This window comes from Mangifera indica, chromosome 6 (assembly GCF_011075055.1).
Source record: "Mangifera indica cultivar Alphonso chromosome 6, CATAS_Mindica_2.1, whole genome shotgun sequence".
NCBI classification, from domain to species: Eukaryota; Viridiplantae; Streptophyta; class Magnoliopsida; order Sapindales; family Anacardiaceae; genus Mangifera; species Mangifera indica.
Genome location: NC_058142.1, coordinates 13,461,106 through 13,488,452, shown reverse-complemented (window position 1 = coordinate 13,488,452; position 27,347 = coordinate 13,461,106). Strand labels below are relative to the sequence as shown.

The following is a 27,347-nucleotide window of genomic DNA, read 5'->3' as shown; positions in this document are numbered from 1 at the left end:
TTTTAATTTGAGCACCAAGAATAAACAGATAAAAACTGAAAATCATACTGTTTATTTTACTGGCTTAGGAATCTAGAATTTTGATTGAAGCAGTAATATAATAATAATAATGGAATAAAAAATGGCACGGCCTTTGTAGGATTACCTAGTTGAAAATTTCAAATTATTATTATGGAGAATATAACAACCTCAATATAATTACAGAATTAAAAAGTGCAAATTTCAGAGTTATGATTGAGAAGTTCTCACAGAAGCACTGGAATTACAATCCTGAACCTAGTACTAATTATTTCTTCAATGATCTCTGACAAATAAGGCAGAAAGCTACGCCAAAACACCTAGTACAGAACAAGAACCACAAGGAAGTGTCAAAAAGGAAATAGATGAAAAAAACAAAGCAATCAACTAGTAAAACCTCCATGCTGCAACTTTCCGCCAAAAGGAGGCCAAACTAAAGGTTTCTGACTTTACTTCCTCCAGCAGCAATTTATTTAATCTTCAAGTTGAAACTGTGATTCAACCTGATCTTGCAACCAAACAAACTTAAGCAAAACATCAATAATGCAACCTACAGAAATCCATAAAGCTTGACACCCCAGCAACTCAAAGTTATGGAGCCATAAACAAGAACAAGCTATGCTGCGAGAGCAAACAACATTTTGCAACAGTTACCAAATACAGTTGAACAAACAGAATAGTCACTTGACCCGATTCATTAAACAAAATAAAACACCCAAAATCCACAAGCGAATCATACCAGTCATTTCAATGCATAGCCATTCACCGCATATATCAGTAATAGTAAAAAAAGAATGTACCAGAATCAAGAGGGATAAAAAAAGAATAAAGAGAACAAATAAGAGATTCTTTTGTATAATTGTCATTGGCTTCACAAATCATATTAATCTTAGATTTAATAACACAATGCACTTTTAATGAAAGGAAAAGAAAATATAATTAAGGGCGGTTTTATACGATGTTGAAAACCAGCACTAGGAAGTCTTCTTGTCAAGCAATGCCTTCAAGGATTTTCAGCTTTAATTCAAATGAAGTAAAAAAAGACATGATTTGTAAATTCAAGGTGAAATTAAAAAAAAAAAAAATGCACCACCTACCATCAATACTGCATTTTCTTCCAAATTAATTATATAACCACACAATTATATGGTTTAGTGGTCTACTTAAAGGTGATATGGGAAAATCACAAAAGAAAGCGCTCACAAATCAGATGAAATTAAGCTTTTTGTGGGACTTTTCCCTACAAAACAAAAAGAGACCAAATAGGTAGCATCAAGGCCAATGCAGGTGACATAGTAGCAATGTTATTAAGATTTTGGGCTGCTTGGAAACTGCTGCCTTAACAATTATCCAGGACTGAGGAGGGAGGAAAAAAATTCAAAAATTCCACGAGATTGGATATATATATATATATAGAGAGAGAGAGAGAGAGAGTGTTTTAAGAAAAATACCCAATGAACTAAATGAAAAACAATGTGGCTGAGAGAGAAAGATAATGCTTCAAACATTTTTTGCTGAAGTTCTTATGTGCTCTTAAAGAAATCAAGTTAGTATTTATGTATAGTAATAAATTCACAAACACAATGAAATACTACAAAATAAAATTGGAGTACCGTACACTATAGTCAGATGTTATAATTGGAAACTGGAAAAATAAGCAATAATTGGTTTTATTTTCCACCAAAACTCTCAAAAAGTGAAGAAGTCTGCAATTGGTGACAAAAGAGATGTAAAGGTTCATCCCTCCGTGTCATTTCACTTCTCTCCTAACTTCACTCCAATCAATGAATATCTTAAGATTGGAATGAATAGAGAAAAAAATGTGAGCAAAAGAGAAATATACGTATAGATAGATGCATACATACATATATACATACAGACAAAATGAATGTTCAGAAGGGAAGGCAGCAGCAATTAAATCAACCAACATTGTCCTCAAGTTTGATATTGCAAGCATGTAGAGAAAACAACCATACAGAGTTGTCTCTGTTTACAAGAACTTGCAGGTAAATCAGTGTGCGTGAATCTATGAATGTGCGCAAATGTAGTTTTTGTGTGTGCATTCATGCATGTATTTATTTTTGTGTATTTTAAAAGCTTTAATACAAGAATGCAACGGAGGGCCATGTAAAGTAGTAAGTAAATATAAAAGAGCAACACTAAGTTTAGAACATTGAAAACAAATGTTGCTCCAAAGGTGGTTTTAGGAAGACAAAAATGAACAATTGTGAAGAATGCAAGAGAAAGTAATAGATAGAACCAGAGATTATCTTCTGATTCGGTCTTGAGAAATAAGTTTCCATGTCCTCCTCCTCCAACCTTCACAAGTAGGAGACAAGATAGCTGCAGGGTCTCGCAGCCCCATTCCTGACTTTTCATTAGGTGAAGATTGTAATTCCCCATTGAGATTCCGGACTACATGAGCTTCCATTTTGTTATGGACCTCCTCCCTCCATCTTTTACTTCTCTGTTCTTTGTTATAAGAACCTTGAATATATCTTGGCTGTGTACAAAATACTACATTGTCAAACATAGTTTCACCAGCTACCGTTTGCTTCCATGGTATTTTCCCACTTGGACTCTTAGTTTCATGTAACATTAATTTGGACTCTAATTCAGTTAGCATCTGGAAAGCATGTTCAAAGGATTTAGAATACAAATTGTCCACTGTTTCATTTACGGACGAAGCTCTTACAGCCTGAAGTAAAGATTTTGCTTCTAGAATCCTGTTCATATGCATCAAGCAGATTGCGAGGTTGCACTGCTTGTTCTTGTCCAGTTCCAGAGACAGAGCTTTCCTGCAAGAAAATGTCCAACATGATATATGTTCTCATTTCCATCAAGTATATTGAATATGCTGGCATATTGTTAGGTGCACAAAAGAACTTGCATATAATATTTTTCAGCACTCTGATAATCATTTTTCTGCAAGTAAGCCCAAGCCAAGTTTCCTAGTATCCTGCATTTTTGTCAACCAACATCAAATTAACTGAAAAGAACCATTTAGCAAAGATAAGAAAGAAGAACAAGAATGAATATCTGCAAAAGTCCACCTAGATAACTCCTTAACAAATGTTATTTCATGCTTCTTCCCCTGAGATCTCACAATCTTTATATTCTTTCCACCAAAAGCTATAGCTTCTTCAGTATTTTTCAGTTTGTGCTGAAGCAATTCAATCTCTTCTTCAATCCTTTTAGACCTCTGCAAAGACAAAACAAAAAAAATTCCTGCTATACCAAGAGTGGTGATCAAATTCCCCAAAATTAAACACAATGCAAAGTTAAAATGGCAATTAACCAAAAAGCCTAGTTTTCATAATATCGATGGAGTGGTAAAAAGGAAAAGTATTGCACTTTTGAGCATTAGCAAGAGAGATAAACATGAAACCAAGTTACTTTGTTTTGAAGGTTGATTAAATAGATATAAGAGTTATGACCTAGCTCATTTCAGCTATCATATTTCCCACTAAACTGAGGAATTTTAATTGATGAAATTGGGAGGACTGACCCGATCAACTCAAAAGTATGTAAATGTGCCTCAAAAAAGTAACATAATAAACAAATAATTCTCGTGAATGATAAATCGGAGTTCAGTGTGAACTATTTCACAACAGCAAATGAAAAAGACGAGCTAGTTGAACGCTTTTAGTATTTTTATTATTATTAATATTCCTTCTTTTAAGAATGCAATGATTTACCTTGTAGAGTTCAATCAGGATATTATCAAGAGACTCCTGAGAATCATCAGGGCATAGATGTCGAAAAGATTTGATGGCCTCAATTGCCTCATCAGATCGATCTAACTGTTTCATTGCAACTGCCATGTCTTTCAAGGCACTATCAACTCGATCCCCAGCATTTATTGCAGCCCAAAACATGGAAATAGCCTTGCTTGGATCCTTCTCGATCATCTGTAGTGGAAAAACTCCAAATCAAAACAACATACATGAGGAAAAATAATATATTCGCTATGATTTCACTAAAGAACCCCAAATCCTTAATCTTAAATTTTCGATCATGAATTCTATAGATTATCGTCCTTAATCGTTATTTACTACAATAATTATAACATCTTTATGCAAACGACAACCCTAACCCTAGCTGCTTACATATTATAGAAGGCATTAACAAAGAATTCAAGAATAACGAAAGAACAAGAAACGAATTCAAAAGAAATTAAACACAGAAAACCGAAACGCCGTCGCACGACCTGAACACACTTGGCCCTGACGTAGGGAGAATCACCGGCGGGGACTTTATGAATGACATGGAAGAGTTCGTCGTCGTTTTGGTCATGAGTCGACTGCATTGTGAAATTTACGAGAAATGAACGGAACAACTGAACAATATCAACGGTACGATTACTGCTATTGAGATTCAATTAAGATTGATATAATTTTCTGTTCTGAGAAAAAATGTAAGATTCCAGAAAGTGCGAGGCGGGAAAGAAAGTCAAGTAGTTGTAAACAGACGCTAGTTAGTAAATCGGACAGACATTATGTTGTTGATATTGCTACACGTGGCAGTCTATATTTTATTTTGTTAATTTTTGACATCATATTTTGCACAAAGAAATTAAATTTATCATCCTTTACTTGCTTTGCTCTGCTAAATACACACATTATATTAAAATTATCATCTTGTAGTAACTTTCTTGTTCATAAGGCTTGGTATTTAAATGTTTTTTAACTTTAATTTTTCTCATAAAGGAACCTCATCTGAGTCAAGTTATTCTTACCGATCTAATTAAATAAAACAAATCTCAAGTTTAATAATTGACCATACAACTAGATTTGTTCGGCTAAAGAACTAGGTCGAGGTTGGGCATGAGTTTTGGCTAAAACATAGATGTCAACTAGATTTGTTCAAATTCAATCAAAGTAGATTCTATCCAAATAGTCGAATTATTTACAAGTACAATCTCTAATAATCTTTATATACATACATAATGGGTAATTCTGAGTGTTTATTAACTTTTAGATAAAGATAAAAGATGTTGAAAATTGAAATATTTGAAGATTTTTACAAAAACCTAACCTAAGAATGCAAATCGGTCGTTTTGATAGCCCAGACATGGTCAAAATTTGTTGACAGGAGGGTGTCATGCACTTTTAATTTTACATGGATAATTTTATTTTGTATGGGGGTATCAACCTAGTTAAAATACAAAAGTTTAGTAATTTTCAATCTTTGACAATTTTACCTAATTTTCAATTTAAATATCCAATCTTTCATTATATGGACATTCCATCTATATCATAAGCTACTAAATAGCTAGACAACTTTGGTAAGGTCACTGAGGCAATATTGGCATCCAAAAAACTGCACAACATACCAGTTAAAATAATATGGCCCGGTAAATTTACCAAAAGATCCCTCTTATATGTGCTACTAGAACGGCTGTAGCTTGGTTTACTTCTCAAAGAGCAGTCCTTGAACAATTGCTACTATCCCACTCCCATATAACTCTGTGATGGTGAGTTACCTCTTTGTCAATTTGAGGATTATCTTCCTTGGTTTCAGAGCGACTTCTGAAGACGGCTATTTGAGAAGCAAACCCTGGTTCGGTGCCAGCAGAACCACCAACCCCACTGAACTCTACGCTGTAATTGTGCCTTGCTGCTAGTTCAGATGCCCACCGATTGAACTGCTCTCTGGTCCATTCAAACTTGTGATCATGGTTACGAAACTTCAAAGGCTGTGACTCTGTTTTATCATCCGGGTCACCTTCTTGGCTTGTTAGACTGGATTTCTGAAGTATCACATTATACTCATAATTAGGGGTGGAAACAATGAGAATCCGTGGACGAAAACAGCTTAGCACAATGCTGCCAAACAAAGATGCATCCTCCTCCTCCATATGCTCAATCACCTATTTTTTTTCAGCCCAAACAAAAATATCAACTTGAGGACAATGAAATATTCAATCATATATGAAAGCAACTCTACCAAACTGAAGCAAAATTTTGCATTGTGTTGGCTTGCTAAACTTAATTTTCACAACTGCAAATTTGCAAATAATGACAAGGGACATAAGGTCCTTGTAATACTCTACACAAACCGTTAGGATTTCCTGCAACGACCTGAGGTGCCATGGAACCCTAAGGCAATAAAAAAAGGCTCTGCCCAAGTTGGATGGGACTCGGATAAAAGATTTATTACAATACTGCAGTTACAGCAGGAGGACAATCTATAATCATTATTTAGGTGCTCAAAAAGATACATGGTGCAAATATTGGCTAACAGCTCTCACATGAATGTTAAACTGGCCTATTTTCAAATCTATATATCACAGTTGACAGATAATAAAGAAATTCTCTTTTCTAGGTTCTCAAGACAACTAGAATTATTCATGATAAAAAAATAATGTTATTATTTTCAAAGTAAGCACCAAAATCATTCTCAAAATTTGTAAATACAATCTTCAATTTCTCATTTTTATTTTACAAAATAATTTCAAAGGAAAAAAGAAAAACCAATGGTTGCCCAATCTTCCCAAGGCCTTACCAGTCTTTAAATTTTCTGCAGTTTTTTTTTTCGTTGATATTTGTGAAATTTTGCACTCAGACATGATATCATCATCTCACATATACAAGGCTTTCAGATGCTTTGGTGTCATTATGGAAAAGTCAATTGTAAAAAAGGTCGGACTGGAAGAACCGAAAAAACAAAAAACTATCAAACTCCTTTTGTTATTTTTTATCGATGACTCTGACCAGAAAATAAAAGATAAAGAATTAATAAAGATCCATTCTATGTGATATGTTTAAAATGGATTTAGGAATACCTCTAAGCAAGTACCAATATCAAAACCACACAATCGAGAATCAAAAACTGTAATGGAACCGTCATAAAGTACAGCAGACTTTATGCCAGTATATGAAACAGCTGGATCCAACTTTGAGTTGAGTTTTGAATGAAGTATCTGCAGTATTAGCAAAATGCAAGTTATGGAGTTAATTTTCAAACCAAATTAATAAACATAAAAATAATATGCATAATGCAAATCTATAATTATCTTACAGGACTAGATAATTCCATAATTTAATCTCCAATCATTAAGCTACTTGTAGAAGACATGCTATAGTTTTTGGGCATACAAGTCTAAAAGCAACATCCAATTTTTTTTCTTTTGAGCAAAATTTAATTTTAAAAGTATTAGAATTTTTATGAGAAATGCATGACTAACAATGACAGTCACCTAGTTGAAGTTTACTTTATTAACATCATCAATGATTATATATTCTCTGTGACATTGCATTATGTTTTCTGCTCCTGGCAGCAATTAAATGCAATAGAGATCCTCTTGTAACAAAAACTGCTATATAGTAAATCTATCAGTGGCATTTCTATCCAGTATGGGATTATGTAGATGTTTTGCTTCTCTGTTACATACAGAAAAATTCACCCATGATTAGACCTATCAAACACAAAACCGCCCCAACATTACATGACCATAGCAGTAAAATGCTATATCAGTAACAGTTAAGGTCTCCCAATTGTGAAAAAGACACCAACAATTGTATCTGTCAAATGTTAGCCAACCTACATGCACATGTCACACATTGAAAAAATTCAACTTGATGAACAACTCAAGATAAATCTCATGTTTAGCCTAGATAAGACCATAACTTAGAGAAAACTCTTAGACAAATCTCTAATTGCAATATTCCATAGCAGTAAATTGTTCAGACCTTAGCTGCCCGGCTGAGACTTTTCTGAGATAAATCAACACCAACAATTTTTTCAAGAGCTGTTGGATAGTCTAACAAAGAGTCCAGTAGACTTCCAGAACCACATCCAAAGTCAACCTGCAACAGGAACAGACATGATAAAAATCTAGACTCTGTTCTTATATCACCGTCAAATATCAAAAGCATATACATATTAAATATATACCAAAGTAGTAGCACAAGATTCTTTAATATGCTGCACAGCATATTCCACCCGTTGCTTTGAGAGTGGAGGGCTGAATAGAGCCTGTTCCATTCTGTCCTCTGGGGGTTCTGTCATGCTCAACAATGTTATAGAGTACTCCAAGCAGCAAGCTTCTACAAAAATAAGACATTAGCAAATACAGTGCACTGTTCATTAAGTATTGAATGTATTCTTTAAGAAATATAACAGAAACGGTACTAGGCTCCATCAACTTAGGAAATTACTTATCAGAGGGATTAGCACCATAATAGAAATTTCAGCAATAAATTTCTGAAATCATCTTCATTTCATTAAATTGTAGCAACTTATTTTTAATAAATGATAATAATAATAACATTAATAATACCAATAATTTGAGACATTTCACCACTTTGAACGCCATAAAGAGAAACTACCGTTCAAGTCATTTATATGCGTAAGCAATTCTGTTTTTCACAAGATTATTACACCCAAAAATAAAGGCATTCATTAAAATTTCTACCAATTGCCAGTAATTAAACCATGTAATTCAATTTTTCAGAAAGAAACTCTTTAAAAATTAATCTTACCAAAAGAATAACCATCCAGCACTTAGAACATGGATAGATGCAACTTTTTCTCTCGTTTTTAGGTGATATACATCCAAACATGTCCATGACTAATAAACCATAACTGAAAAATACACACCTTTAATGCATTCATAAACAGAATTGAAAACTCCAACTCGGTATCCAGAATTATAACTGATTTTGTAGATTGCACATCAAGAAACACAATCCATTTCTAGATACCAAACACATCTTCATTATTTTTTTTAAAAAAGAAAATTTAATTGAGAATAATGGAGTGGGTAACTCACCTGATGATAACAGTGAACGAGTTCTAGCAGTGTCATCAGCTACAGCTAAAATCAACTCTTGAGGGGGCAACTGTGTATTGAAACAAGCAGACTGACCAACAGACATCTGTGTTATAACAGCTTCTATATATGAAACAACAGCTCCAGTCCCTATCTCAAATTCAAACTCCTCTTTGCTTTCAAGAAGTTCTTTCATATTTTGGGCTTCTATAACCAAAGATACGGAATAACTTATAAATAATAAGGACCCATTAGATGGACAGACACCAGAATCAGGACCTCCTATGCTCAAACAACAAACTCCATGTTCAGGGACAGCATCTAGCCCACTTATAGAGTTTGATTTTAGAAATCTACCTCTTTGAGATTCACTATGATCAACATTATGACAAGACCGACATAATGCAAACTTTTTGAAAAAGTTTTGGGGATAAAATCGAATGTCAAGGGCACCAGCAGAATAGTTTAGCATCTCCAAAGACATGTCAGGGTTCTTTAAATATGCATTTAACCAAGAGAGAACTTTCAAAGAAGCATTCTGTAAGGAATCACTCTCCTTCTTGTGTAATTCTTTGGGTGAACATTCCAAAATCAAATCTTGACACTTGGAAAATAATTTTACTTCGCATCTAATCATCTCTTGGCCACTAGTAAGATTGCCACTTGCTTCTGTACATTCTGTCTCTTGTTCAGCTGACTCTGGAACCACAAATTTCTGGTGTATTCTTGTTGACTCAGATGATGCTGCTAAAGGAATAAAAACAGGTTCAGACAGCCAGTGTTGACGACAAAACATACTGAGAATCTCTCTTGGAAAGGAACCTCTCCAGGTTGTTTTCGATGTAAATGCCACGGGCAACTCTGCCATAAGTATTGCATCTCTGGACAGTTTGTAAACTCCAGTGGGCATCAGACTTATAAGCACCCTGGATAGGCAGATCTGGAATGATTATGAAATCAAGGCAATTCAATTTTTAAAATTTTCCTACTTTTACACTGGATACCTGAAAAGATGCATCAGACAAAACATACTACATAAAACAAAAAAAATAAATACAAAGGAAGGTAAAATTGAATGCTGCCCCAAGAGCACCTAAGTTCATGCAATATAGTTGCAGGTGTAAAAATAGACATACAATTATACTCCCTTTAAACTTGATAACAAGGAGAAATTAAAATGCATAAATTGCAATAATCAAGAGGATGTCCAACATCAACTCCAATCATACCAGAGTTCTAAATTATCTGAATTTCTGCACAGTTTTGAACAAACTTATAGGCAACTACCCAATATTTTAGAGGAAATCTATTATAAGAGCAAATGAAATAAAAAATTCGCACAAGAATGAGTACAGTAAAAAGAAATACCAATAGTATGCAGTGCTTACAAAGGGCATATACTGAAAATTAGAAGATAAAATGTGCAGCTAAGCTTGAATATTAAACAAAACAGTCTTCAACTTCAACCAAGATAGTGCCACCAAAGGTGAAAATCAAACATTTCAGTCTAGTATAAAGGCTTCAAATAACATTCTAGGAGGAAAGGGTAAGAGAGCAAAAAAAGAAGTCCAGGAAAAACATTAAATGAAAAAACACCTGTAATATGATTTCAGGGTTATATCTTCATGAAAAAGGTCCTTAGACTTCCATGTGTATCCAATGGATGCCAAGACTGCATCACCATATATTTCTTGACCAATGAAGTAGCTTGCCCTTGGATTCAACAAACCTTCAAAGTTAGCAACTCCTTTCACATTAGGAAGATCAGATGCCAGATCGAAAATGAATGACTTTGGAGCAGCAAAGTACAATCTCATCTCAGAAGATGTTTTACCAATGGTCCTGCTAGACACCAATTAAAAAAAAACCATGAATTAATCACACATGATGTAGAAGGAATTAAGGTAATCCTACTTCACAAACCAAAGAGAAGTTGAAAAATGAAATTGACAAATAGGAAATAAGAAACCTTCCCATGCCTTTTCAAATATAGTTACACCTACCTTGAGACAAGAACCTTGTTTCCATCTGTTAAACCAAGTTTTTGGGCAATAACATCCAGATAATACCCAGTTGACGAAACATCAAGTGTAACTGACTGAACAGCCTTCTCCAGCGAACATGGAATATATATGCCTTGAAAACATATGCTATTAGCGGAATCAGATTGCTGGATTACTAATGATTCTATAATATTAGGTGGATATGGATTTTTCCTCCGTATAGAAAGCTGTCCCTCGAAAGTAACAACAGACTCTAGCCTAGCAGCAGCCCTCATGATATATGATATGACCAAAATATTATTTAACTCTGCCTCAGGATTAATTATTTTACACAAATTACTGAGCTTTGAATCGTATACAGCCATGATAGAAGCAGGAACTGAACTGTAAAGGTCGCCATCTCTCTGCAAAGCTGCTCTAAAGTGACCGCTCAGTGGATGAAGTGATGAAAGGAACTTTAACAATGACAGGAAAAGATAAAGCCCATTAGAAAAGCATAGCAATTAAACTTACTCATGTAACAGAAATAGGTATGACACAACTCATAGGTTTGATTACCCAAACTCAATCCAAGATTTCCTTAAAAACCAAATTTTAGCAAACAAAGATGATCATAAATGTTAGCTTCCATCTTTACATAGATTAAATGAACTTCATGTATAACAGAAGGATATCATGGAAAAGGGCAGAAAAGGATAAAAAATTCTTAACTTTTTACAATCATACAAGATCCAACACTTGATTTCTCAGAAGAAGTAAGCCTCACCAGATATAATAATAAAGGTTCAAAAAAACTAAATTTCTATCACTCACCTCTTCTTTTCCATTAGACAGTTCAGTAAAACCGAAACTAAAACAATGCAGCAAATATATTCATAGCTACCTACTCCACGTCAACCACATAACTACCAAAGCTAAAGGGTAACTAGCACTCACATGTCAGATATCCACATGTTGGTAATGAAGATCACAATCTATGAAATTAGACAGGGAAGAAAAAATTCAGTAATAAACTAGATAAATACTTGCAGTAAACCCTACTTTAATGGAATCTGAAATTTTGACAAGGATATAAATGCAAGATACAGTCACTATTGCAATTAGTTACTGTCAGTTCAATGAACACTAACTGAGGAAATTATAATAAAAATCCAATGTATTTAAAACAACGCCACATATGAATATGAAAAGATATGATCTTAGACTTTGATCTGCTAGAAAGAAACTATTCACAATTCATGCAAGAACAACTACCAACCTCATTTGAAAATAGAAATTTTACACAACCAGTTAATTTACTGAATGCTTCCCCAGCAGAGGGATGATCCGTTGAAGTCTCAATGCCAAGCTGTGACAACAAAATAAATAGACAATAAGTGATATTTTCAGGGGAAAAATAACATAAATTGATCTGAGAATAAATGTAAGTTTCAGTCAAAAAACCCATTTTCTTTTGGGATAAGCAATTGTATCATTAAAGAAGCCAAAGTTTCAATAAAGCAATTTGTCTTCTTTAACAAGTTATTTGCAATCCTGTCACTAACCTGACACCCTAATATAACCATCCAGCTCCTTGAAACCAAGGTAAGTTCAAGCATCGATTATAACATCAAGTGCAGAACCAGTAGGCCTAACCATAAACAATTGAGCACACAGTGGAAAAGCAACATGCCAGCAAACGTGGGTAAACATGAAGTATAAAAACATGAAATATAAGAATTTAACAAAAATAATAAGAATTTATCTAGATTAATCAGAGAAAAATAATAAAAATTTAACAAAAATAAAATAATCCCCACAGCAATGAGTATGAACAAAGGGCATTAATAGATAATCAAGGCTCCCAAAATTAGGGAAGTATATAAAATAGCAAGATAATCACAACAACATAAATAAAATAAAATAAAGCAAACCTTTTCAATGGCCTTCTCAGCAGCAGACTGCTCAGCATCTTTCTTCTTCTTACAGATTTCTGACACAACAGAAAAATCCGGAAGCTGCAAACTGCAGCGATAAAGGCAAGGACCTTTGTGAGGAATAGCCAATCCTGGGCATCCATGTTGAGCAGCAGGTACTTCGTCTACTGTATAGTGTGCCTCCTTACCAAACTTCTGGAAAATAATAGCCTTCGGAGTAAGACTTGTCTTTCTCACAGAAACAGCTGAGGGGCCTTCAGTTTCCATCAGCACTCACCAATTGTTGGATTTAATATACTAAACAACTATGACAGTACTGTAGCAAATTGCCTCCTGCATAAGGGGAAACAAATTAGTTCTAACCTCAGAAAATGGGAAGGGTTAAAATCATATCATACATGTTTTCACATGGAATGATCTATATTGTGAATGTGTAGGCTGCATCTTACTATAAATAACACAATAATCACAAAACAGGTGTGTACAGTAATTGTGGTGCATGCATATTTTTCTTAAGGTGGTCTTAATAAAGATCAACTTAGGCTAGCATTTTCCATATATTGATACTAACAAATTAAAAACCAGAAAATCATACAACTTCAATAGAGAACCCAAAAATCCAAACTTGTCTCTCCACAAAACCGTGAAAATGGACACCTCAAAAGCCCTTCTCCAATTTTTAAATGTCCAAAATGAATAACCACAGTACACGATAACATAGATGAACTTCAACAACTAAATGCTTTTATACTGCAACATTTTGGTACTGCATAATTCATTGCAATGCTTTCTCTTCTCCTTCCCATTATATACAACGGGAAAATTGACATATTTTGCATACTTATTACATTGACACCCATATATTTGAAATAACGCATCGATGAATAGATAAAACAAGTTTTTTATGCAAACATCATAATTTATCAAATTCAGACAAATAAATTTAAAAAAACCATGTACTTCGCAGAGTTTAATATCTCCATTCACTATTTTTTTAACATTTAGCTCAAATAATTAAAAAAGAACTGTTTCTTAAATAATAAAAGCGCACTTAAGCACTTTCTCAGAAACTGCTAGACAAAGCACCAAAAAGAAAAAGAAAAAGAAAAAACAGAGCACATTCACTTAAAGCATTTTCAGCAAAGCTCTCGCAAACGAAGCATCTGAGACATCATTTGAAAATGATGATAACAAAATAAACAAAAGCATTAAAAGAGCCCTCCGCAACAAAAACAAAAAACCAAAAAATAAATAAGAAAGTAATTGATATAAAGATTCAAAGGAAAAAAAAAAGGAAACGAAGAGAGCAATAATTGTACCTTCATTCGCAATGGCATTCTGCACTTTTTTGGCTTCCGGTTCAAGCTTTCTTAAGAATTTTGGTATGGGTTTGGGCGTGGGGGTTTTTGGGAAACGACTTATAAAGGAGGGAAAGTTGGGGGTATAAAAGGAATTTTAGGCATTTTGTTGATTACGTTGAATCAAAGTCACAGTCAACCCATTCGTTTTCAGCGGCTTCGTTGGGAAGGGGATTTTTATTGATAAATTAAATTAACTATCTATTTTACCCCTCTCTAAGGAAAAATTTTTTTTTTTTTCTATTCTAAAGTAAAAATATTTATTTTTCAAATTTAAAGGAAAATACCCCAAAAATCTTTTAAAATACCATAACTACCCTTTATTACTTCTATATAAACCCTCACTTACATATATTTCTCACATCATTCAAACAATCACTCTCATTTTCATTTTTACTCAATATTTAATAAAGTAAGTTCGTTTAACAGAAAAAAATTTGTATTTTTTAATTTGAATCAAAAAAATCAATTCGTAAGAAAAAATTTTTATACGAATTTTAACACAAAACTTAATTTTATTTGTTAAATTTAATTCGTATATTATATAAATAAGACATTTAGATATTTAATAATATTTTAGAGGGGTAAAAAATATTAGAAAAATCTGAAAGATATTTGAATATTAAACAATGTATGAAGGTTTTAAATGAAATGTTAGAAAAAAATACTGATATTTTGATATAAGTCAACATATGAGAGTGTAAAAGAAATGTTAGATAATTATGGGGGTCAAAAAATGTTTAAAAAATATGGACGTATTTTAATATTAAACATTGTAAGAAGGTTTTAAATGAAATGTTAGGAATATATAGATGTATTTTGATACAAGACAACATATGAAGGTGTTAAATGAAATGTTAGATAATTATAGGGGTTAAATGAAATGTTAAAAATATGGAGGCATTTTAATATTAAACATTATAAAAAGATTTTAAATGAAATGTTAAAATATATAGAGACATTTTGATACAAGACAATATATGAGGGTATTAAATGAAATGTTAAATAATTATATGAGGTTAAATGAAATGTTTAAAATATATGGGGGGGTATTTTGATATTAAACATTGTAAGAATGTTTTAAATGAAATGTTAAGAATATATAGAGGGATTTCGATACAAGACAACATATAAGGGTAAAAAATAAATGTAAGATAATTATGGGGGGTTAAATGAAATGTTAGAAAAATATGAGGGTATTTTTATATTAAACATTGTAAGAAGGTTTTAAATGAAATGTTAGGAATATATAAAGGTATTTCGATACAAAATAATATATGAAGATGTTAAATGAAATGTTAGATAATTATAGGGGATTAAATGAAGTATTAGAAATATATGAGGGCATTTTAATATTAAACATTTTAAGAATATTTTAAATGAAATATTAGAAATATATAGAGACATTTCAATACAAGAGAACATATAAGGATATTAAAAAACTGTTAGATAATTATAGGGGATTGAATGAATGTTATATAAATATGAGGGCATTTCATATTAAACATTGCAAGAAAGTTTTAAATAAAATATTAGAAATATATAAAGACATTTTGATAAAATATAGGGGCATATCGATACAATACAATATTTAAAGGGGTAAAACAAAATTTTAACTAAATATAAGGGGTATTGTGAAATTAGATAAAATATGAGGGTGCTAAAAAATATGTAGACAACAAGAGGACATTTACAATATTATAAAAATATCAAGCTCATATGTTATAAAATAATGATGCATTTTGATCTTTTATAATATATTTGGGAGTAAAAAAAATATTAGAAAAAAATAAGGGTCATTTAGATATTACCTAATATATGAAATTAATATTTTGGTTTCAGATGATGCATGGGGTATTTAATGATATGTTGGGAAATTAGAGATGTCATATATATCAAAAGATTTTTTTTATAAATGTTTAATTTTTCCCCAAATTTTTCATTATAAGATTAATAATTAAAATGGGTCGTTTCCAAGAAGAATGAATTCAACGTGATGAGAACATAATGAAGTATATTAGAGGTTGTAAACAATTTATTAAAATTTTCTTCAGAACAACACTTGAGGGATTTATTCAACTTTTGAGTGAATAGTGCAGTATTAATCCAATTAAAAACTACATTCAAAATGTCTCAATATTTCAAGGAGTATATTCATGTTTTTATTACATATGCCCTAATCGAAGGACAAGAAGAAGAAAAAATTGGCAACAATGATAGTGAAGTGAAAAAAGAATCGGCTTGGGAAGATTTGATTGATTTTAATAATGATGCATTTTATATTGCTGCTGAATGGGTTCGTGGAGACAAATAGAGAGTTCTAGACTAGGGTGACTTTGAGGGAAATGAGATGATTGATATTCCTCTTGATGAGACAGATTTCGAGGATAAGTTACTTATTAACTATGATATAAATAATTTGTAGTTTAAAGATCTTATTATGGGTAGCAGAAATTATTTAAGACCATTTTTTGATAATGTTCCCATTGATCCATTTAAGTAGCTTCTTGATTTTTCTCTATAGCCTTCAACATCATCAAGTGATGCAAGTTCGATTTGAGAGGGGAATATTGTAAAACTCGATGCCATTTTTTATGGAAAAAAAACTTTTGAAAGATGTTGTGGACCAATTTGCCCTACAGAAAGGATTTTAGTATAGAGTTCTTAAGTCTGACACGGGAAGATGAAAAATTAAGTGTTATGATGAAAAATACCAATACTCTCAAACGGACAACAAAGTCAAACTAAGTCAAGTCTTTCGAATTGATAAAATGAATCCAACCCACACATGTTCAGTTGATTAGATAATGTCATATCACAGACAAGCTGGAGTTTGGGTTTTAGGTTAATTAATGAGATTAAAGTTTGTGTTAATTAATCGAATTTATCAATCTAAAGAGATCATTATTGATATCGTAAACAATATAAAATTGACATTTCATATTCATAAGTCTGACGAGCAAGAAATTAGGCTTTAAATTCATTGAGAGACTCACCAGAATAATCATTTATGTTCTTACTTGATTATTGCTATAATTTAAAGCATGCTAATCTGGGAACCGTAACAGCTATAGAAACAGACGATGAACATTGTTTTAAGAATTTTTTCATCGCATTGGGATGTTCCATCTGTGCATTTAAACAATATCTTTAATATATTATTTGCATTGACACGATTTTCCTTAAATGTTGATATCTCAAACATTTATTTCTTATGGTGACCATCAATGGTAATAACCAGATATATCCAATTACTTTAGTGTTGGTAAAAAAGAATATCATAACACGTGATGTTGGTTTTTCATAAAAGTTAAAGAATGTATCAATGAAATATTAAAGTTGACAATAATCTCATATCAACATTATTAAAGGTGTGCATAATTCAATTCAAATCGTAAAATCGAATCGAATTGCCTAAAAATTATGGTTTGCTTTGGTTTGTAAAATGGTTCAATTTGGGTTAAATTTTTCAAACTGTTTTTTCAGTTCGGATTACAGTTTGAACGATTTTTAAATCGAACCAAACTGTAAACCGTAATTTTATAATATATATATATATATATATATATAAACTATATTTGACAAAATATTCCAATAAGGAATTAGGTATACCACTTGTTTTTTCAAATTTATTTTGTTATTTTTTGTATATGTATATTATATATATATATATTTTTTATATTTATTTTATATATGTATATTATATTTTTAAAAACTATAATTCAATTAATTTTATTAAATTATATATATATAATTTTAAATATTCAAGCTATAGTAATCGAATTGTGTATTATATTGTATATTAGAAACCTAATTTACAATATTGTGTATCATATTGTATGATACACTTTTTAAAAATTAAAATAATAAATTACTAATAAAATATTATCATTAAGACGTCATAATTTTGAAAAATATTACAAACACCCTTAACATTTTAAAATTTTTCATATACACCCCTAACGTATTATCATTTTCTCTAAAAAAGTATACATTTCATATAGGTAATATATATTGTATTATATGATACGTTTACTGTATTGTATTAATTCGATACATCTTATGATACGTATTATTTCTATCTATATCATATCATATCGTAGAATACATTATGTATCGTATATCGTAGGATACTGATAATTATAGTTCAAATCGTAATCTAAATCGGATCAAACCGTATTTTTTCAGTTTGGTTTGGTTTGAAAAATTTTCAAATCGTTTTTTCAGTTTGGTTTGAAAAATCTGTCAAACCACACCAAATCGAACTGTATACACCCCTAGACATCATGTTATATACTCTGTAATGACTATAGTCTTTTCAGATATACACCATGGATGTTGTTGTCATTATCTTATTTGTAGCATGCGATCAAAGTACAAATGCAACTTATAGGTAATGTATTTATACATTAAAAAAATATCAAAAAACTAACCTAAAATTTGAAAACTACACTTTAGAATACCCTAAAATGATGAAAATTCAAAAATTGATCAAAAATTCAAAAATTACATATTAAAATACCCTAAAATTGAAAAAAAATCAAAAAATTAAACTAAAATTTGAAAAATACACGTCCAAAAACTTTTAAATGATAAACATAAAAAAATAGCTAAATTTAAAAACTACACATTGAAATAGTTTAGAATGATAAAAACTGAAAATCGATCGAAAATTCGAAAATTACATGTTGAGATACCCCAAAATGACCAAAAAAAATTTCAAAAACTAAATATTAAAATATCCTAAAATAACAAAAATAAAAAAATCAATGGGGAATTTGATGATTGTTCAAAAAAATTTGGGTAGGCCTGCATAAAATTTAAAAATAATAATAAAAATTAAGGGTGGGTTTGAGTCTACCATCAATGGGCTCAATTTTCACCATACTCTAAACTACACAAGTTATGAATAATCGAAAAGGTGAAATTTTTACCTAGAATTGGAAGCAACAAGCAACAACTTATAAAATTCATGGGAGTTGAATGAATGATGGAGAATGAGTAAGGCAGAAAACAAGGAAGGTGCGGCTTTCTATTGTTGAATGAAAAAAAGGTTATCAAAGATTTGGGATTTGGAAGAAATAAAAGTTGGAGTTTTGGTTCCAATGGGTCTACCAGAAGAATTCAAAAATTAAGGGTATGTCAGTTTAAATAAAGAAGAGAGTGTACTTAAATTTTTCAAAAAAAAAAAAAATAGAATTAAGGGTTAGCATAGGCCTACCTTCAAAGGGTCTAGTTCTGTCTCTGTCCTAAATTACATAAACTATGAAAAATAGAAAAATGAAATTTTTACCTAAAAGTGGAAGCAGTAGGATATGAAACTTGTAGTTGTTCATTGTTGAATACAAATGAGGTTATGAGAGGTTAGAGATTTAGAAGAAATAAAAATCTAGTTTGTTGGTTATAGTGGGCTTGCTAAGAGAATTTAAGAATTAAGGTAAAGGTCATTCAAAAAAATAAAGATTGGTTTGCCTAAAATTTTCAACCCAAAAAAAATAGAGTTAAGGACCTAATTTCACCCCTACCCTAAATTACACAAGCTAATAATAGTAGGAAATAAAAATTTTACCTAGAGCTTGAAGAAACAAGAAACAACTTATGAAATTCTTAGGAGAATGAGTGAATGTCAAAGAATGAGTGAGGTGAAAATCAAGAAAGTTGTGGTTGTGCATTGTTGAATGCAAAAATGAGGTTATAAGAGGATAGCAATTTAGAAGAAATCAAAATCTAGTTTTAGGTTATGGTGGGTCTACTAAAAGAATTTAATAGTTAAGAGTAGTCTCATTCAAATAATTATGGGTGGGTCTCCTCAAATTAAAAAAAAAAAAATTAGAATTAAGGGTGGGTCTCAGACTATCCTTAATGGGCCCAATTCCAACCTGACTACACAAGCTATTAACAATAAAAAAATAATTTTTTTGCCCAAAACTGGATGTAGGAGACAACAATTTGTCAAATTTTTAGGAGAATAAGTTAATGACAAAGAATAAGTGGGACAAACATCAAGGAAGGAGTAGCATTAGAATGTTGAGTGCAAGTGAGGTTATGAGAGGTTAGAAGGATTTGGAAGAAATAAAAATTGGGTTTTTGGTTATGGTGGGCCTATGAAATGAATTTAAGAATTAAAGGTGGGTTCGTTGAAATAAAGTAGAATTAAAGGTAGGTTCTGTCCTACCCTCAAAGGGCCCAATTTCAACCCTACCCAAAACTACACAAAATATTAATAACAAAAAAATGAAAATTTTGCCTGGAACTAGAAGCTATAGACATCATCTAACAAATTTTCTACAAAATGAGTGAATGACGAAGATTGAGTGAGGTAAAAATCAAGAAATATGTGGTTATGGATTGTTGAATGCAAATGAGGTTATGAGAGATTAGGGATTTGGAAGAAATAAAAAATTGGGTTTTGTTATGGCGGGCCTTTTAAAAGAATTTAACAATAAATGGTTGGCCCGATCAAATAAATAAGAGTGCTTTGGCTTAAAATTTAAAAATAATAATAATAATTAAGGGTGGGTCTGGGCCTTTCCTCCAAGGGCTTAGTTCTACCCTGGTCCTAAATTACACAAGCTATTAATAGCAAAAAAAATAAAACTTTTATCAAGAAGCAATAGGGATGTTCAAACCCAATTAACTGCACAGGTTTATTAATTTTTTGAATCGAACCAAATTTTTAGTTTAGAGAAAACATAAACCAAAATCAAATAAATTGAAAGATTTACCAATTTTGAATCGAATTGAAATACTATTTAATCAAACCAAATTTTTGGTTAACTAGTTTTGAACCAAATTTTAAAAAATTATTCCATTTTATTATATTTTTTCAATTTTTTAAAAATATGTTCAATCTTTTATTAATTTTTTATTCAAGTTTTTTAAAACCAATTCCGTTTGGTTTACCGACTTTGAAAAATAGATAAACCGATAATCGAACCAAAAAATAGATGACAAATTATCAAATTTTTGGGAGAATGAGTGAATGACAAAGAATAAGTAAAGCAAAAATCAAGGGAGGTGTGGTTGTGGATTGTTAAATGCAAATGATGTTATAAGAGGTTAGGGATTCAAAAGTAATAATATTTGGGTTTTGAGTTATGGTGGGTCTGCTAAAGGAATTTAAGAATTAAGGGTAGATTCGTTCAAATAGATCAGGGTGGGCTTACTTAAAATTTTCAAATATAGATTATAATTAAGGGTCAGTCTGGGTTTACCTTCAAAGGGCCTAATTCTGCCTTTGCCCTAAACTACATAAACTATTAATAATATAAAAGTGAAATTTTTATGTAGAATTAGAAGCAACAGGCAACAACTTATTAAATTCTTGGGAGATTGATTGATTGAATGAGAGAGGCAAAAATAAAGGAAGGTATGGTGTGATTCCAAAGTTCAAATGATGACAAAACTTACAGTTAGAGAACTAGAAGTTGTAAAGCCAAGAAAAATGTTACCTTAAACTGGGATGAAGAAATGCAAGGGTTGGAAATTATTGAAAGGGAGGAGATATCACGGAGACCTCAAGATGGATAGACAAGCAAATTAATTATATGCTATTAAATCTAATTAATCTGAATTGAATGTGCCCAATTGGCTTTGCCTTTGATGTTAATTGTCACACCTCACATCACCTAAGCAAATCTGAGCTAATATGTTTGAGGTCGAATCAAAGTCATAAGTTTTAGTTTAAACTTGTTTGAGTTAGTGTATAATGTTATATCAATGAGAGAAATAGTATTATTAGAGGAGTGAATAATACTATCATATGTACAAACTAATTCATCTCAAACCAAACTGTTAAATTAAAACTCTGATTCAAAAGCACCTCATTTAAATCAAATCGTGAATTCAATACAACACCACCTCTATAATCAAGTAAACATGTTCAAGGTGAAAGACACTTCTAAGAAACTGAAATGCGAATCTGTGAAAACCTAAAGCCAACCGGGCAATTTCTACCCAAGATCTAACATCAATCATCTCTTAAGTTGAGCACTTTATTGTTGCAATGTCTTCATCTGTAAACAGAATTGGGTCCATAACTTGGTAGTTTCAGAAGCACAATTATCTCAAAATCTTGCTGCCAGTGCAATTTACATGAGGATTCTTCACTCGGAAATAAATGGTAGTCTGGAAATTAACTAAAAGAAAATGCAGGCAAATAATTGACAATTTTTCCAGATTATATACAGGCCTATATTCTAGTTGCAACTGCAAATGTAAGTATAAGTACTAGCAGAGTCATGGAAATGGCAAACGTGTGAAAATTTTGTATTCAATCAAAATATGCGCCATTTTTACAACAAACTGTTGTCAATACAAATTGGCTAATCACACTAAATGCCAGAATCACAAGTTAACAAAAGGGAGATAATGAGCTATTAAATTCCCACAAAATTCAGGTCCAGATAAACCAAGTATGACAAAAGCTATATGGATGATAGATCTTCGTATATGGTCTTGATACCTGGCCTCTCAGAAACAGATCGTATACATCGTAGAGCTATTCCAAGGACCTCCTTTATTCCCTTTTCAGCTGCCGGATTCCCCATCTCTGACACCAATGCAGTGTCAAAGCATTCGGAGCCATGACCTTCTGCAACCTTCAACCGCATCCAATCAGTTAAATCAACCCCTCCCCCTTCACCAGAAATCACATCACCAGCACATCTACCAGTTAGAAGTTCCAGCAATACCACTCCAAAGGCATATACATCTGACTTAAAGGAGGGGTATGGTTTCTTGGATGCAGCCAACTCTGGTGCACGATAACCCAAGACACCAGCATCAAGAATCTGTTCGATGGTGCCAGCTTGGGTCATGAGGCGATGGAGACAGTAATCAGCAACACGTGCATTAAGATCAGGTCCATCTAAAAGTATGTTTGTAGCTTTTAGGTTACCATGAGGAACACTACGGTCGAAATGGAGATAATTCAGGCCACGTGCAACATCAACTGCTATTTTGAGTCTCTGAGCCCATGTCAATGGTGGGCCTTTTCTTCCTGGTCGATCTAAAGAAGGATTTAATCAATGAAACTGAATTTTAGCTATTATAAGAATCATGAATGCATAATGCAAAACTAGAAGAGACTATTCTCAACCTTAATTAGTCACTGTTAAATATTTTTTTGAAAAAAAAACAGCCTGGACCATCTCTAGAATGTAATTGAATTTTGTCCCTTGAACAGAACACTTAAAAAGGAAAACTTCAGTATGAAAATGGCATGAGGTTGAAACCGTATATATTAATACATCTTTGATTTGTTGGTGTGTGTGCAAAACCATGCCAAAATTTGTAAAAATCGAATACTAGGCCATTAGCAATTGCAAGCAGCACTTCATTGCATTCTCATCTGATTTTTTTAGTTTTTTTATAATTTATTTATCTACAATCACAAATAACATGTCCTAAGGAATGATATTAGAAATGAGATTGCAAGACTTCAAGTGAAAGATGAAATGGAACACACAACAGACTTAATTTATTAAGTTTAGAAATATAGAGGGGAAAATGTTACCGTAAAGAAAGCTTGCAAGACTTCCAGGTGAGATATAATCTGAAAGAATGAGCTTCTCATGCTGTGTAGGTCCCCAATAGTACCCTCTCAGACCCACAACATTTGGATGCCTGATATTTGCAAATTTTTTAGCCTCCTTAGCAAACTCCTTTTTCTGTTTCGCCACTCCCTCTCTCAACCACTTTACTGTCAAGAACACCCCATTCTCCACTGTTGCCTGATAAGAAGTCCCATGACTGCTCCTCCCTAACACTTCAGCAGGTGCCCTTGATAGCTGCTCAGGTGTCAAACTAAGTGTCTCATCAAGAAAATGCAACTCACCAGCCAATTGATCAGGTGATCTCACATCCAATCTTGCAATGTTTTCAGTTGTGAATGAATCCCCAGACTCGGGTGACCAAGACAAATGGCTAGTCTTTGATGGAGAGAAGCCAGTTACTGCAGCCATTTTCTCATCAGGACTCATAATCCCAGACGATGATCCTTTCCTTTTAGCCACAAGATCCTCCGCTGAAACAACCAAAGGCCTGCCACTGCCTATTCCAGTAGCATCAGAGGGGTTTGATAGAGCACGCCTGTGGATATCTTTATGTGTACCAGGTTCTGGTGGCAGTCTTCTTGATATGCGGATGTAATGTATGAAGATAGCAAGCAGGATAAGAATGATAACAGCAATTATGCATGAAACTATCACAATGACTTTGATAACAGTGTTGATAGATTTCCTCTTCGAACTTTCAGCAGGGGAGTTGCCCGGTCCAGGACCACCATCTGGAAAACGCAACTTCGAGTTTCCAGGATAAAAGGAAGAACTGGGAAACTTCCTCAAATTTTCAGGAACAACCCCAGAAAATTCATTGTATGAAACATTAAAGGCTTCAAGAGTGTTGGGCAAGTTGTTTGGTAAAGGACCGGAAAAATGATTCTGGGATATATCTAATGACCTTAGAGAGCTCATGTTAGCCATAGAAGTTGGGAAAGAACCTGATATATTATTTCCAGCAAGATTGAGCATTTGAAGTCCAGTCAATGATTCAAGTCGATCAGGAAAAAAGCCATTAAAATGGTTATGGGAAAGATCAAGAACCTTGAGATTGGACTCACTATGCAGAGAAAATTCAATCGCACCAGTGAGTAAATTATTTGAGACGTGGAGTTCTTGCAATGTGGATGAAGTTAATAAATCAGCTAGCATAGAACCATCAAACTGGTTGGAACTGAGATCAAGGACTCTAAGCTTTGGATACTGAGTAATAACCTTTGGGAGTGAACTACTAAGGGAATTTCGAGATAGATTGAGATAATTTAAACGTAAAAATTGTGCCGTTACCTCAGGAATGGACCCTGTCAAACGATTTTGGCTGAGATCAAGGTACTCGATGTTACCCCACTTCACCATTCTAGTCAGATTACCTTCAAACTGATTATTTGAAAGATCAAGTACAGAAAGACTTCCGGTTAGCACAGGAAGTTCACCAGTGAGGCCATTAGAGGAGAGATTAAGTATTTGAAGAGTTGTCGACAAAATCGTACTTACAGACCCTGAAAGATGAAGCAAAACGTCAGGTACATAGTAAACCAAAGTATGACTTCGCAGCTAAGATAATTTAGTATTGAACATAAGAATGATGTAGCTAAAAGAAACTACTAGAAATGCAAGACTTACCTGAGAGATTGTTGCCACTCAAATCCAGTTCAGTTACCAGCAAGGAATCTCCTTTCAACAAATCATTAGGAATAAAACCTGAAAATTTGTTGTTGCTGAGCTTGAGAATCTGAAGCTCATATACAAAATTGAATCCAGGCAATTCTCCAGACAATTGATTATAGCTCAGATCCAATACTTTCAAGTTTTCGAAGAGCTGTAGCTCTCCATTCACCAGTGACCCAGTGAGCTGGTTGTGGCTAAGATTTAAGTACTTAACACTTGGGGAGATATTAGGTAACAATTTCTGAGAGCTAGAGCTCACTAACATATTCCCACTAAAATCAACATGACTGACATTTGTCAAGAGGAAAAAATTCTCATCAAGATGACCATCAAGCATATTGCCTTGTAAGTCAAGCACCTGAAGTCCAGAAATCAGCTCGAACCCTTTTGGGATTGTCTTGCTAAATCTATTAGACGATAGGTTCAGATACACCAAGTTATTCAGCCTCGACAATGATTTCGGCAGTGACCCAGAAAAGGAATTGCGACTTAAGTCCAACGACTGGATTGAAACAAGACCTGATACCGAATTTGGAACAAAGCCAGACAAGTTGTTTCCAGCTAATGAGAGATTCAGTAAGCTCTCTAATTTACCAATTCCCTGAGGCAGTGGTGAAGAAAATAGATTATCGGAGATGTCAAGAAACTTAAGGCTTTTGAAGTCGCCTATATTGTTGGGTATTACGCCTGTTATGGAATTGTTTGACATGGAGAGTTTCACAAGCATTGTGAGATTCACAAACACACTCAAATCTGCAACAGCCGACAGACCTAAGTCGTCAAGGACAACACCAGCAACATTCCCACCATTACAAATTACTCCATTCCAAGAAGAGGGGCAGCCATTAAAGTCAATGGACTCCTCATTCCATGAATCAAGGACATAACCAGTTGGGTCATTCTTGATTCCTTTCTTGAATTCAAGCAACGCCAAAATGTCTTGTGAAGGAAGCTGACCCATGACATGAAGGAAAAACAAGGATAAAACTAAAAGCCTAAACAGATTCATATTCACCTAGTCAGAAAGATACAGGATAAACTCAAAGATAAAAGGGGAGCTCTCTAGCTTTCTACTCCACAAATAGAAACAATCCCAAACTGAACACTAGGCCAAATAGGGCAAAATCATCATAAAACACAATATTTCATCATCAACATCTGTAGAAAAACCCAGAGCAAGAGACAAGCTCAATGTGCCCGAGAAAGAGGTTTTCCCAACACCGTGAAAGCAAGAGGCAAGTTCAATGTGCAACAAAAAGAGGACATCTCAGGCTATAAACTCTACAAATTATACACTCACTCACCCCTTTACAAAAGTAAAACAACTACCCTTAACACATTGCTTAAAAAATTCAAAATGTGCGCCAAATCAGTACTCTATTACCTGACCAAGGACCAAATCTTGGACGAATGTTCGCTTCAAGGGACTGACTGAGCTTCCCAAACAGCATTTTCTTATCAAGATCTCATTTTTATTTTACAATGTAAGCTTTGCAGTAACTTTTTCACGTAAAGACTCAGACTTTAAAGAGGAAAAAGCACTTTTTATATGTTTACATAACAAACTACAGATGGGTTATATCTTAAAGATTACTTTCTACTACCAAGCACAGTACCGGACTAAACTACCTATTAATGAACAAAACGTGGGTCTTCATTCAAACAACTAGAATGTCATAAATGAAAGGGACCTAGAAATTCTTTTGCAATAAAACCCTAGTAACAGTATCTAGCGCCCATTTTAGCAACTTAAAACACGAGAAAGTCCTAATTTTTCTTTAATGCCATCATCAAAATAAACCCCAAAAAAGAATTTGGCGTTTGTCTCTTTTGCTCATTATGAGAAAGCATGTGAAGACTCAAAAACAAAACCCAAATATGTCTGCATTGTCAGGTTAAATTAAAAAAAACAAACTAATTTCTGTTCATTCTTTTGAGGGTTAGTGTACATCACTGTCAGCAAGACAAAAAGATAGCGGGAAAATGTTAGGGTTTTTTTATTATCTATATAATTAGCGATTTACCCGCCAGAAAAAGAAAGAATCTCA

The 27,347-nt window shown here is 32.9% G+C and overlaps 3 protein-coding genes across 7 annotated transcripts; all 3 read right to left on the bottom strand.

The window, feature by feature from the left end:
- Nucleotides 1–146: 146 nt before the first annotated feature.
- LOC123218691 (protein POLLENLESS 3-like) lies at nt 147–5,489 on the bottom strand. 2 transcript variants are annotated; one of them, XM_044640242.1, is made up of 5 exons: nt 5,354–5,489; nt 3,717–3,929; nt 3,072–3,220; nt 2,909–2,977; nt 147–2,816 (listed from the first exon to the last, which is right to left on the bottom strand). In XM_044640242.1, the coding sequence occupies exons 2-5, from the start codon at nt 3,927–3,929 to the stop codon at nt 2,285–2,287; spliced, it is 963 nt and encodes a 320-aa protein (XP_044496177.1). In that variant the 5' UTR covers nt 5,354–5,489; the 3' UTR covers nt 147–2,284. The 2 variants fall into 2 exon arrangements, with proteins under 2 accessions (XP_044496177.1, XP_044496176.1); XM_044640241.1 differs by lacking the exon at nt 5,354–5,489 and adding an exon at nt 4,229–4,484.
- LOC123218690 (small RNA 2'-O-methyltransferase) lies at nt 5,196–14,122 on the bottom strand. Of its 4 annotated transcripts, none has more exons than XM_044640237.1 (10): nt 14,033–14,122; nt 12,711–13,046; nt 12,056–12,145; nt 10,798–11,252; nt 10,391–10,636; nt 8,795–9,720; nt 7,918–8,069; nt 7,713–7,829; nt 6,806–6,943; nt 5,196–5,890 (listed from the first exon to the last, which is right to left on the bottom strand). In XM_044640237.1, exons 2-10 carry the CDS (start codon nt 12,978–12,980, stop codon nt 5,438–5,440), a joined length of 2,847 nt encoding a protein of 948 aa, XP_044496172.1. In that variant the 5' UTR covers nt 12,981–13,046; nt 14,033–14,122; the 3' UTR covers nt 5,196–5,437. The 4 variants fall into 4 exon arrangements, with proteins under 4 accessions (XP_044496172.1, XP_044496173.1, XP_044496174.1 ...); XM_044640238.1 differs by lacking the exon at nt 14,033–14,122 and adding an exon at nt 13,309–13,624; XM_044640239.1 differs by lacking the exon at nt 14,033–14,122 and having other exon boundaries at nt 7,918–8,066; nt 12,711–13,283.
- Nucleotides 14,123–22,318: 8,196 nt separating this feature from the next.
- On the bottom strand, nt 22,319–27,093 carry LOC123218145 (LRR receptor-like serine/threonine-protein kinase GHR1). Its single transcript, XM_044639391.1, has 3 exons — nt 25,255–27,093; nt 23,589–25,130; nt 22,319–23,081 (listed from the first exon to the last, which is right to left on the bottom strand). Exons 1-3 carry the CDS (start codon nt 26,306–26,308, stop codon nt 22,498–22,500), a joined length of 3,180 nt encoding a protein of 1,059 aa, XP_044495326.1. The 5' UTR covers nt 26,309–27,093; the 3' UTR covers nt 22,319–22,497.
- Between the last annotated feature and the right edge of the window lie 254 nt (nt 27,094–27,347).

What these genes read in the sequence shown, in the direction of transcription:
- LOC123218691 (XM_044640241.1), bottom strand. Translation starts at nt 4,327, where the DNA reads ATGCAGTCGACTCATGACCAAAACGACGACGAACTCTTCCATGTCATT. An exon ending in TCAGGGCCAAGTGTGTTCAG is followed by an intron (nt 3,930 to 4,228) that starts GTCGTGCGACGG and finishes TTTCCACTACAG; the next exon opens with ATGATCGAGAAGGATCCAAG. An exon ending in TCCTGATTGAACTCTACAAG is followed by an intron (nt 3,221 to 3,716) that starts GTAAATCATTGC and finishes TTGTCTTTGCAG; the next exon opens with AGGTCTAAAAGGATTGAAGA.
- LOC123218690 (XM_044640237.1), bottom strand. Translation starts at nt 12,980, where the DNA reads ATGGAAACTGAAGGCCCCTCAGCTGTTTCTGTGAGAAAGACAAGTCTT. An exon ending in TCGTTCACTGTTATCATCAG is followed by an intron (nt 8,070 to 8,794) that starts GTGAGTTACCCA and finishes TTATTTTTGTAG; the next exon opens with AAGCTTGCTGCTTGGAGTAC. An exon ending in AATCTTGTGCTACTACTTTG is followed by an intron (nt 7,830 to 7,917) that starts GTATATATTTAA and finishes TTCCTGTTGCAG; the next exon opens with GTTGACTTTGGATGTGGTTC.
- LOC123218145 (XM_044639391.1), bottom strand. Translation starts at nt 26,308, where the DNA reads ATGAATCTGTTTAGGCTTTTAGTTTTATCCTTGTTTTTCCTTCATGTC. An exon ending in GAGTGGCAACAATCTCTCAG is followed by an intron (nt 25,131 to 25,254) that starts GTAAGTCTTGCA and finishes TTCATCTTTCAG; the next exon opens with GGTCTGTAAGTACGATTTTG. An exon ending in TCTTGCAAGCTTTCTTTACG is followed by an intron (nt 23,082 to 23,588) that starts GTAACATTTTCC and finishes ATCCTTCTTTAG; the next exon opens with ATCGACCAGGAAGAAAAGGC.